Consider the following 13232-nt stretch of genomic DNA (forward strand, 5'->3'; position numbering starts at 1 on the left):
CCTGATTTTTTTAAAGTACAACTCGATTAATATCAAGTTTATTTGTTTTAAATCATTTCCTCAACTTGTCTTTTGACATTCAGACAAACTCAAAATTTTAAGGCAAACAGACTTTTTTAAGTTAAAACAAGTAGTTTATTTTTACAGTGTAACAACACAATAATAATAATAATATATTATTATTATTATTATTATTATTATTATTATTATTATTATTCAGAACTTTGATGTTCAGATGATTTAAATCAACCTTTCGACTTGTTTCTGTTTTTGCTTCATTAATTAATCAAATCAATGTGTTAACTTATTAACTGATTAATAATTATTAATAATTTCTGCTGCTGTTCATCAATGAACAGACAAATGTTGTATTTGTAGTGTTTCCTGTTTCTTATTAAGATGATGGACGTTAATTAATATTGTGAAAACACTCATATTATTAACAGCATTAAATTAAATGTTTCAGTTTACAAAAAAATATAATTTGGATTAAAATAAACAACAATTACTTTTTAATATCAACTGATCAAATGTCAATGAGTTCATTTAGAAAACTTCTGCATGTATATTTGTAGTACAGTTATGAAAAAGCCAGTCCAGACCAGTAAAGACCAGTCCAGACCAGTAAAGACCAGTCCAGACCAGTCCAGACCAGTACAGTAAAGACCAGTAAAGACCAGTAAAGACCAGTACAGTAAAGACCAGTACAGACCAGTACAGTAAAGACCAGTACAGACCAGTACAGTCCAGTAAAGACCAGTCCAGACCAGTACAGTCCAGTAAAGACCAGTACAGACCAGTCCAGTAAAGACCAGTACAGACCAGTAAAGACCAGTCCAAACCAGTCCAGTAAAGACCAGTACAGACCAGTACAGTAAAGACCAGTACAGACCAGTACAGTCCAGTAAAGACCAGTCCAAACCAGTCCAGTACAGACCAGTACAGACCAGTACAGACCAGTACAGTCCAGTAAAGACCAGTCCAAACCAGTCCAGTAAAGACCAGTACAGACCAGTACAGTAAAGACCAGTACAGACCAGTAAAGACCAGTCCAGTACAGTCCAGTAAAGACCAGTGCAGACCGGTCCAGACCAGTCCAGTACAGTCCAGTAAAGACCAGTAAAGACCAGTACAGACCAGTAAAGACCAGTCCAGTCCAGTACAGTCCAGTAAAGACCAGTCCAAACCAGTCCAGTAAAGACCAGTCCAGACCAGTACAGACCAGTAAAGACCAGTAAAGACCAGTCCAGACCAGTCCAGACCAGTACAGTCCAGTAAAGACCAGTCCAGACCAGTCCAGACCAGTACAGACCGGTCCAGACCAGTCCAGACCAGTCCAGTACAGTCCAGTAAAGACCAGTAAAGACCAGTCCAGTCCAGTACAGACCAGTAAAGACCAGTCCAGTCCAGTACAGACCAGTAAAGACCAGTACAGACCAGTAAAGACCAGTACAGACCAGTAAAGACCAGACCAGTCCAGTACAGTCCAGTACAGACCAGTACAGACCAGTCCAGACCAGTACAGACCATTAAAGACCAGTACAGACCAGGTCTGCTGTCTGTAGTGTCACTATATTTGTCATCAGATGAATAAAATTCTTTTTAAAGACCCCAAATGAACCATCATAGAACATTGAGAACATTGTTGGAACGTTGTGAGAACATTGTTGGAATGTTGTGAGAACATTGTTGGAACGTTGTGAGAACTTTGCTTTGCAGTGTGTTTACAGTGAGTCAGCTGGGAAACTAACAAACAGGAAATATTCAGAGTCAGACGTCACATGACTTCCTGCTATTGTTCAGTTCCCCCCCCCCCCCCCCCCCCCCACACACACACACACACACACACACAGACACACACACACACACACACAGACACACACACACAGACACACACACACACACACAGACACACACACACAGACACACACACACACACACACACACACACACATACATACACACACACACACACACACATACACACACACACAGACACACACACACACAGACACACAGACACACACACACACACACAGACACACACACACAGACAGACACACACACGCAGACACACACACACACACACACACACACACACACAGACACACACACACAGACAGACACACACACACACACAGACACACACACACAGACAGACACACACACGCAGACACACACACACACACACACACACACACACACACACACACACAGACAGACACACACAGACAGACACACACACACACACACACACACACAGACAGACACACACACACACACAGACACACACACACAGACAGACACACACACACACACACACACACACACACACACACACACACACACACACACAGGGTGGTTGAACTGATGGATGATGTCATCAACCTTTGAGCCAATCAACCAATCATAACACAGTGATTTAAGCCCCCACAGCTTCTGAGGCCTGATTTATTAAAGAAAAAACAACTTAAATTTAATCACGTTCATGTTTTCATTTAGACAAAACAAAATTATTTATTTATTTGTTAGTTGTCATGGCAACCAGGTGAACTGGTGTCATACTGTGACTGTACTCACGAGGACACTGCTGCTTTTTATGTATATATACAGAATATATACATATACATACAATACACAGATGATATACACTACATGTACACACACACACACACACACACACACACACACACACACACACACACACACACACACACACGTTCTGTAGATTTAAATGAATGTAGCCAGTAAGAGTCTCAAACTTGTCTGAGGTCAGATCTTCTCAGTCGTCCACATGGTAATAGTTCTGAAGTAGCTCCATCAATGAAGTATCAGATGTGTACTCACAGTACTGTGTAGTACTCTGTGTATTATCTGCAGTATGACTTGCAGTACTTGTTGATGAGTGCAGGCAGCAGGTACAACGTCTCTGAGTTCTCTGTGTATTTACCTGTAGAGCTCTGTGTATTACTGTGTAGTAGTACTCTGTGTAGTACTCTGAATAGTCCTCTGAGTATTATTTGCAGTATTACTTGCAGTACTTGTTAATAAAGGCAGTCAGCAGGTCTCTGAATGGCGTCTCTGATCTCTGAGTTCTCAGTCGGAGGACTTTGTGGACGGCAGCAGATCTCAGCAGCAGGTTGTGACTCAGTCCAACCAGACTGGAAATGAACCAGTACAGAGACATGGACTGGGGGGTGGGGGGTGGGGGGGTGGGGGTGGGGGGGGGATAAACTGGAGTTAGAGAAACACGTGAACACAACCAGCATCAGTAAATAAAAACAGACTCCAGGTCAGATCTGCTCTAATAAACATCAGAATATCCCTTTAACATCATATTTGATAGTCCTGATCCCGATCCTGATCCTGATCCTGATCCTGTTCAGACTGGGCAGAACTGGACTGACTCAGGTCCTGGTTCAGGTCTCAGGTGTTAAGAGCTGCAGGTCTGAACTAGACTCAACATGTCCTGAACCAGAAGCAGAACCAGGACCTGGAGTCAGTGTGGACCGGCCGACTGTGCGTTGGACTCACCGAGGGGACGGAGGCGGCGATGGGGATCATCAGGACTGAAAACGCTCTGACGGCATTCGTCACAAACTTCTGAACCCAAGATGGATTCACCCTCTGCAGAGAAAACACCTGAAGAAGAAGAAGAAGAAGAGGAGTGACATCATCAGGTCAGGTGACATCATCAGGTCAGGTGACATCATCAGGTCAGGTGACCGCAGACTGTCCGCAGACTGACCTCAACGATAAGCAGGTTGGTGAGTCCCAGACAGAGGGGGAGGATCCAGGTGGGGTCAGGTGAGGTGAGGTCAGAGAACCACAGAGCGCCACCTGCTGCCAGCTCAGAGCGCAGCGCTGCGAGAACACAGGCGACAGTGAAAAAACTACCTGCAGCTCCAGGTTTGTGGTCATTAATGAATGAATCGTCAACTGTTTACTTAATCAATAATGTGACAAAGCAACTAATCAATTAATCAATTATTGGAGAAAATGGAGGACAGATGAAGTGGGGTCTTACTGGACTGATCCAGGCTCAGGTTCCGCAGGGCCAGAGACAGACTGATCCAGAGGGGCAGCTGGACCCAGACCAGCACACTGGCCTTGAAAGGGTGACAGTTGTCCCTGATGTAGAGCTCAGAGACCAGACGACGCAGGTTCTTCTGGAACTGGAACCTGAATCACAACCAGAACCATGTTACTGCTCACATCCTGGACTCTGCAGAACCTGTGGGACAGAAATGGATCCACAGCATCAAACCTTCAAACAGCAGGATTCAGAAATCTGAGTGAACTTGTTTCTGTTGTTCGTCCAGAATGAGGACAGTTTGTCCGTTTTTGTCTCTTAGAGGACATTTGGACATCAGCTTTTCCTTTTCTGGTTTTCCTGTTCCTGCATTTTCTCATTTATGATGGATTGTGTCTAATAACATGGAAAATATGAACTGTTGTGCTTTTGTCATCATCATCAATAAAAAAAAAAACCTGAACTGGATCTGTCCGGTTTCTGTTTCTGATCCTGCTGCTAAAATGATTCTTCAAAAACAGAAACAGTTTAAAGTTTATTTAAAGATATAAATATAAATAAATAAATACACTGAACACTACAGCAAAATAAAAAATAAATAAATAAAATGTAATTAAATAAATAAAACTTCAGCAGCTCTTTTAAAGAATATATTTTCTAACCTGATGAAGGCTGTCATCATCATCATCATCATCATCATCATCATCATCATCGTCATCATCATCATCATCATCATCATCATCGTCATCATCATCATCATCATCATCATCATCATCATCATCATCATCATCGTGTGCCTGTCCAGCTTCTGTCTCCTAGTTTGTTTATTTATTTGTTGTTTGTTTGTTTATCGGTGTGTGTGTGTGTGTGTGTGTGTGTGTGTGTGTGTGTGTGTGTGTGTGTGTGTGTGATGTCTCACCTGCTCTGTTTGTCCGTCCAGCCTCTGTCTCGTGCTCTCAGTGAAACTTCATATCTAAGCCTTTTGGCCATCTCAGAGATCTCCACCTGCAGAGCCTCCACCTGCACAACACGTTACCATGGTTACCAGCATGGACAACACACAGCTGCAGACTGTGACTTCATATGAGGACAGACAGAGGAGGACAGACAGAGGAGGACAGACAGAGGAGGACAGAGGAGGACAGAGGACAGAGGAGGACAGAGGAGGACAGACAGAGGAGGACAGAGGAGGACAGAGGACAGAGGAGGACAGAGGAGGACAGACAGAGGAGGACAGACAGAGGAGGACAGAGGAGGACAGAGGACAGAGGAGGACAGACAGAGGAGGACAGAGGAGGACAGAGGACAGAGGAGGACAGACAGAGGAGGACAGACAGAGGAGGACAGAGGAGGACAGACAGAGGAGGACAGACAGAGGAGGACAGAGGAGGACAGAGGACAGAGGAGGACAGACAGAGGAGGACAGAGGAGGACAGAGGACAGAGGAGGACAGACAGAGGAGGACAGAGGAGGACAGAGGACAGGGGAGGACAGACAGGGGAGGACAGAGGAGGACAGACAGAGGAGGACAGACAGAGGAGGACAGAGGAGGACAGAGGAGGACAGACAGAGGAGGACAGAGGAGGACAGACAGGGGAGGACAGAGGAGGACAGACAGAGGAGGACAGAGGAGGACAGAGGAGGACAGACAGAGGAGGACAGACAGAGGAGGACAGAGGAGGACAGAGGACAGAGGAGGACAGACAGAGGAGGACAGAGGAGGACAGACAGGGGAGGACAGAGGAGGACAGACAGAGGAGGACAGAGGAGGACAGAGGACAGGGGAGGACAGACAGGGGAGGACAGAGGAGGACAGACAGAGGAGGACAGAGGAGGACAGAGGAGGACAGGCAGCCTGTGATCAGATTGTGCCACTGATGTTTTTATGTTCAGACGTTCCAACCAACCAGACGTGGGACAGAGACGCCGTCTGTGTGAAGGGTCTCATTGACATATGGAGAAATGTGGGGAACTGTTAGCCTAGCTTAGCACGACGACTGGAAACAGGCGGAACTGTTAGCCTAGCTTAGCACGATGACTGGAAACAGGCGGAACTGTTAGCCTAGCTTAGCACAACGACTGGAAACAGGCGGAACTGTTAGCCTGGCTTAGCACGACGACTGGAAACAGGCGGAACTGTTAGCCTAGCTTAGCACAAAGACTGGAAACAGGCGGAACTGTTAGCCTAGCTTAGCACAAAGACTGGAAACAGGCGGAACTGTTAAAAGTTATATTGCGTTACACCGGTTCGTACCGAAAACAGGTGTTTATTATAATGATATTGATTTTTGATTATCGCCACACTGGTTGTTGTGGAATTTGTCTCATTAGATCTCAGATTGTCCCCTGAGTCTCTTTATGGGTGACAGCGCAGTCATGAAGGGTCCAATCACAGGTCATCTAACCTGAACAGGTGCACTAGTAGTTGGTCACTCTGCACAACTACAGTCCACAGCTACAGAAGGACAGTAGTGCGTCTCTCAGATACGTTCTCCTGAAGTCCCAAGGTTATGACTTATCAGACAGACAGACTGTCTCCACGTTCTGCAGCAGAACACAAGACATGAGCGAAGCCGACAGATACAGTGATTTAGAGCAAAGAGGTGCAGCTTCTTGTTTTTCACTTATGTCCAATAGAATTTGTGTCCACATAGAGACATCAGGCTCATACAAGGTAGTGTGTCAAACTCCAGGAAACGTCAGGGGACAATTAAATACCTTCACACGAGAAGTAACCTTCAGAATTGGGTTGGCAGTCACAGTATTCTCAGTGTATTGATAATCTGAATTCTCCTGAGTAAATCATCTGGGACTCCTGAACTCTTCTTCAGTGTTTGACTGAAACCGTCTTCAGAGTTTCCACCACACCGGTGAAGAACCCAAACAACGTCCAGAACGTGTGCGGCGGGAAAGTGTTTCAGCAGGGACCCATTTCACTGCTGCACACCAACACCACAGGCGTGTTTGCTTGAGCGTGTGCTCTAGGGATGTTCCTGGTGACTAAAGTCGATTAAACACAAAATTTAATTTAGACTAGTCTAACACTAAGAAAACACTCAGAAACCAGTTAAATTTAGCAGAATTTATTAATCTATAATGTTAAACACTGTCTGTAAAAAAATAGTGTGTGTATTAAGAGCCATTTGAAGACGTTGGTCACAGTCAACAATCACCAAATCGTACTTTAAATGCCGCTGAGATGCTACTTTGCTCTGTGCAACACAAGCTTCATTAATGTACAAAACAAGACAACAACTCACTAAACGCTTCATCTTTTCAGACTGAAGAGGGTCACAGTGTCTGCAGGTAAAGGACCCAGAGCTAATGTTAGCTGCTAGCCTGACACACAGCGTGGCTAACGTTAGCTGCTAGCCTGACACACAACGTGGCTAACGTTAGCTGCTAGCCTGACACACAGCGTGGCTAACGTTAGCAGTGCTAGCCTGACACACAGTGTGGCTAACGTTAGCTGCTAGCCTGACACACAGCGTGGCTAACGTTAGCTGCTAGCCTGACACACAGCGTGGCTAACGTTAGCTGCTAGCCTGACACACAGCGTGGCTAACGTTAGCAGTGCTAGCCTGACACACAGCGTGGCTAACGTTAGCAGTGCTAGCCTGACACACAGCGTGGCTAACGTTAGCTGCTAGCCTGACACACAGCGTGGCTAACGTTAGCTGCTAGCCTGACACACAGCGTGGCTAACGTTAGCAGTGCTAGCCTGACACACAGCGTGGCTAACGTTAGCTGCTAGCCTGACACACAGCGTGGCTAACGTTAGCTGCTAGCCTGACACACAGCGTGGCTAACGTTAGCAGTGCTAGCCTGACACACAGCGTGGCTAACGTTAGCTGCTAGCCTGACACACAGCGTGGCTAACGTTAGCAGTGCTAGCCTGACACACAGTGTGGCTAACGTTAGCTGCTAGCCTGACACACAGCATGGCTAACGTTAGCTGCTAGCCTGACACACAGCGTGGCTAACGTTAGCTGCTAGCCTGACACACAGCGTGGCTAACGTTAGCAGTGCTAGCCTGACACACAGCGTGGCTAACGTTAGCTGCTAGCCTGACACACAGCGTGGCTAACGTTAGCTGCTAGCCTGACACACAGCGTGGCTAACGTTAGCAGTGCTAGCCTGACACACAGTGTGGCTAACGTTAGCTGCTAGCCTGACACACAGTGTGGTTAACGTTAGCTGCTAGCCTGACACACAGTGTGGCTAACATTAGCTGCTAGCCTGACACACAGTGAGGCTAACGTTAGCTCCAGCCTGACACACAGTGTGGCTAACGTTAGCTGCTAGCCTGACACACAGCGTGGCTAACGTTAGCTGCTAGCCTGACACACAGTGTGGCTAACATTAGCAGTGCTAGCCTGACACACAGTGTGGCTAACGTTAGCTGCTAGCCTGACACACAGTGTGGCTAACGTTAGCTGCTAGCCTGACACACAGTGTGGCTAACGTTAGCTCCAGCCTGACACACAGTGTGGCTAACGTTAGCTGCTAGCCTGACACACAGCGTGGCTAACGTTAGCTGCTAGCCTGACACACAGCGTGGCTAACGTTAGCTGCTAGCCTGACACACAGCGTGGCTAACGTTAACCGTCAGCCTGACACACAGCGTGGCTAACGTTAGCTGCTAGCCTGACACACAGCGTGGCTAACGTTAGCTGCTAGCCTGACACACAGCGTGGCTAACGTTAGCCGTCAGCCTGACACACAGTGTGGCTAACGTTAGCTGCAAGCCTGACACACAGCGTGGCTAACGTTAGCTGCTAGCCTGACACACAGCGTGGCTAACGTTAGCTGCAGCCTGACACACAGTGTGGCTAACGTTAGCAGTGCTAACAGCAGCAGCAGCAGCTCCGCCTGCAGGTTTCTGTCTGTGTCTGTGTTTAATGTGGTCACATGTTTCTCCAGTCGAGTGAAAATATATCAGCTTATTCTGTCACAGTCTACATTCATCTGTCCAACTTTGCTGATGTAAACATCCGGTGTTGCCACGGCGACCAGTTCATACGTGCTGGGTGAGAGGAGCTGCAGGCGGCGGCATAAAATCTTAGAGGCAACAGATAACTGACATCATGCATGAATGAAAGATTGATAAATATTTAAAATATTTTATTTTTAAATATTTTAAACTGCTAGTATTTCTGGTGCCGACTAGTGTGTGTGTGTGTGTGTGTGTGTGTGTGTGTGTGTGTCTCTGTGTGTGTGTCTCTGTGTGTGTCTGTGTGTCTCTGTGTGTGTGTCTGTGTGTGTGTGTGTGTGTGTCTGTGTGTGTGTCTGTGTGTGTGTGTGTGTGTGTGTGTCTGTGTGTGTGGACGTTTAATCGTATAGTCGTCCTCGCCATGTGATGGTAACCTTACTTTGAAGGGGTCATGGTTTCACCTGTGTGGACATGAAAACACCTGATCCAGTCCTTCTGACAGTAAAATGTTGTGTTTAAAGACGATCAGCTGCAGTAATTATTTTCTCATCAGAAGAAAATGAGGGTAAGAAAACTGCTGCATGAAAAAAATACTGTCAAAAACCATGAAAACGATAAGAAAAAAAAATGTGATATGAACATTTTGTCGTACCATCCAGCCCCAGCTGTGGTATTATTTCATTACTAGTATTATTATTGTTATTATTGATCAGTCATATCATCTAGCTCTACTCTCTGTTAACCCTCTCCTCGCCCTCGTGTTCTCCGCCTGTCACTCACCTTGGCGATGATGACCAGCTGGTAGGCGGCAAGCGGCAGCGTGATGAGCGTCCTGACTGACAGCGTCGTCACAACAATGCTGAGCCACCACGGCAGCCCGCTGACTTGCTGAACGCCGACCAGAACCTGCTCACAGAGATGGACTGGCGCCGAGTCTGAGAGGGCGCCGTACCAGCCCGAACCACCTGAGACACCGCTGACTCCACTGACTCCGCCTCCAGCAACACCTGAGAACCTCCTGACACCTGCCAGGGTCCACGCACCTAAGAGCACAATGTGTGTTTCCATGGTTACACAGATGACATGCAGCTGTGAGCATCTGCTGCACCAAATGATGCTGATGGAAATAAATCAATCTTAAAGATTAATCAGTTAATCAGTTAATTGATTAATTAGTCCTGTCACAATATTCTCAATTGAAAAATGTTAATCAAAGTCCAGTATCTTTATGTTTTGTCAGATTTAAGAAGCTGAAATATTTTTTTAATTAACAAATAACTCAAAGTAATCAACTGATTATCAAAATAGTTGTCAATTAATTTAATGATTAATCAATAGGGTTAATATTACCTGATGGTGTCCATGGGGCGGACAGAGTCTGGACACAGACTGCAGATGAGGGTCTGCAGCAGGTGAGATCAGGTGACTTTTTGTAGACGTGGGCAGGACAGAGTCCTCGGACAGGAAGCTTCAGGAATCCAGACCTCACAGACCGCCGCACACTCAGCATGGTGACCCCGCCCCCTGAAACCACCAGAGACCAGGACTGAGGACAGAGACCAGAGTCCATCATACGTCTAAAATCAATAATAATTATGTGAATTGAGTTTAAAGTAATTTTACATTTACACATAAATTAAATATCAGAAGCATTTAGAATAACGACGTTCTACTTCAAATCAAAATAAAAGACGAGAAATGAAAATGAACTGTTTCATGTGAATCTGTCCTCCGTCGTACAGAGTGACGGTGAGAGGACGCCCCCCGCTGGTGAGCCTGAGGACGCCCCCAGCTGGTGAGCCTGAGGACGCCCCCCGCTGGTGAGCTTGAGGACGCCCCCCGCTGGTGAGCCTGAGGACGCCCCCCGCTGGTGAGCCTCAGGACGCCCCCAGCTGGTGAGCCTGAGGACGCCCCCCGCTGGTGAGCTTGAGGACGCCCCCCGCTGGTGAGCCTGAGGACGCCCCCAGCTGGTGAGCTTGAGGACGCCCCCCGCTGGTGAGCCTGAGGACGCCCCCCGCTGGTGAGCCTCAGGACGCCCCCCGCTGGTGAGCCTGAGGACGCCCCCCGCTGGTGAGCCTGAGGACGCCCCCCGCTGGTGAGCCTCAGAACGCCCCCAGCTGGTGAGCCTGAGGACGCCCCCCGCTGGTGAGCCTGAGGACGCCCCCCGCTGGTGAGCTTGAGGACGCCCCCCGCTGGTGAGCCTGAGGACGCCCCCCGCTGGTGAGCCTCAGGACGCCCCCAGCTGGTGAGCCTGAGGACGCCCCCCGCTGGTGAGCCTCAGGACGCCCCCAGCTGGTGAGCCTGAGGACGCCCCCCGCTGGTGAGCCTGAGGACGCGTCACAGAGTCTGAGAGCCGATCATTTATAGACAAACAGTCCAGGATCAATAACACGAACTGATCACTGTGCTGGTTTCTTTATTCCTCTCTGACTAAACAAGACAAGTACTTTGGTTATTGACTGGTTGTTATTTTTCAGCTAGTAATTAATCTGGCAATCATTTTCTACACTAATCGATTAGATGTTTGGTCCATAAAATGTTGATCAGAGACCAACATGTCGTCCTCAAATGTCTCATTTTGTCCACAACTCAAAGACATTCAGTTTCCTGTCAGAGGAAAGAAACCAGAAAATATTCACATTTAAGAAACTGAAATCATAATAATAATAAAAAAAATGATTATCAGAATAGTTGGTGATTTTCTAATCAATCAATACTTGATTAATTGTTGCAGCTCTAATTCAAAGTTGAAATTTGGGATTTTATCAAAACATCATCTGGACTGAAAACAGAACTTTTAGAAAACTTGAAAAACTTTTGTTTCCTGTTTATCGTTTTCTATAGTTTGTGTTTTTGAATTTCTGTTTCGTCTGTTTGCTTTTTCTTTTTGTTGCCCTTTTTATTTCAATGTGGATGATTTTTATAAATACTGAATATTGATTTTGTTCACTGTTTGACCTGACATTGTACAATAAAGGTGTAAAATAATGTCTGTCTCTTCATGACGTGTTGTAGTTCTTTACTGGTTTGTTGTTGGGGAGATTTACTGATCACTGATCAATAACTCCAATCAATAGATATGCATAACTAATAAATGAAAATCAATAACGATTAAAGTTGCTTATTTGAACAGTGAACACACAAACGGCTTCATCAGACCTGCTGTCCTCCTCTTCATCACCTCGTCTGGACAGACAGTTTTCAACAGAGGACATACAGGAAGAGACACGAACATCCTGTCAGATCACCTGTCAGATCACCTGTAGGTCACCTGTAGTCTGCAGGTCATTGATCACAGCTGAAGAAATAAAGTGCGTTCTTGATCGTTGATTGAAGTTAAAATAGAAGAGATCCTCCTTTTGACTCATCGGTTCTTTTATCTGCCTTGTAAAGAACCAAACTGTTCTTTTGATCAGTCATAGAACCTTTATTATTATCAGACACTAAATATCTGATTATTCATCAGACAACAGAAGATCGATATGTCATTAAATATTACAGTTACACAGAAAATTACTATTTTATACAACACGTGGTGTTTGTTGTCAAAGTTAAGAGCCAATCAGAGCCTGTCAGCTTATCGATCAGGTGACAGCCAGGCGTTTGCAGGTGGAGAGCAGCTGGCTCTACAAACTGCGGTGCCTCGATCGCGTGAGCTTACCGTTGCCCACATGTGCATGACGTCAGAGCAAGTCGGGATCAAGTCGGACACAAATCTAACCGGCATGCATTGTGCGGCGATCACCGTTGATCAATTCTGCGCAGGCCTGGATCATCTCGAACGCACCTAATAACACAAACTCAACAAATCAAACCTGAGCGTACCTGTGTGACGTCAGCAGTCAGGTGCCCCGTCTGTGTGATCAGTGTGATGACAACAACTAAAATAAATCAATAAAACTCTTTTTCTTCCTTCACCTTCATCCCTCCATCAGCCACCGAGCGCACATACACCGTCCCACGGAGATGACGTCACACTGTTTGCCGCCGAGTGCGGTCACTCAAACATGACGTCACAACGCAGAAGAACAGATAACTTTATGTAAATTGAAAACAATATTAGTCAATTAATCAATTGATTAGACACAGTTAAAGCATGTTTGATGTTTCAAAGAGAAAAACTAAGCTGAAGATTTTCCGCCAAATATAACCGGAAACACACCGCAATACCTTCACAATAAAAGCCTGAGATATATAATTACATGTCTTTCTATATGTTTGTGTGTTCGTGTGCTGACTTCTGTGTTCATGACTTCAGCAGGAAAA

The 13232-nt window shown here is 46.1% G+C and overlaps 1 protein-coding gene across 1 annotated transcript; it reads right to left on the reverse strand.

Annotated features, from left to right (window-relative positions):
- Window positions 1-2932: 2932 nt before the first annotated feature.
- On the reverse strand, window positions 2933-12947 carry cox18 (cytochrome c oxidase assembly factor COX18). Its single transcript, XM_084718311.1, has 8 exons — window positions 12792-12947; window positions 10317-10490; window positions 9747-10009; window positions 4953-5053; window positions 4028-4182; window positions 3749-3864; window positions 3535-3642; window positions 2933-3190 (listed from the first exon to the last, which is right to left on the reverse strand). The coding sequence occupies exons 2-8, from the start codon at window positions 10474-10476 to the stop codon at window positions 3029-3031; spliced, it is 1065 nt and encodes a 354-aa protein (XP_084574437.1). The 5' UTR covers window positions 10477-10490; window positions 12792-12947; the 3' UTR covers window positions 2933-3028.
- Between the last annotated feature and the right edge of the window lie 285 nt (window positions 12948-13232).

Source organism: Lutjanus erythropterus, chromosome 5 (genome assembly GCF_056507025.1).
Source record: "Lutjanus erythropterus isolate fLutEry1 chromosome 5, fLutEry1.hap2, whole genome shotgun sequence".
Taxonomy (NCBI): Eukaryota; Metazoa; Chordata; class Actinopteri; order Lutjaniformes; family Lutjanidae; genus Lutjanus; species Lutjanus erythropterus.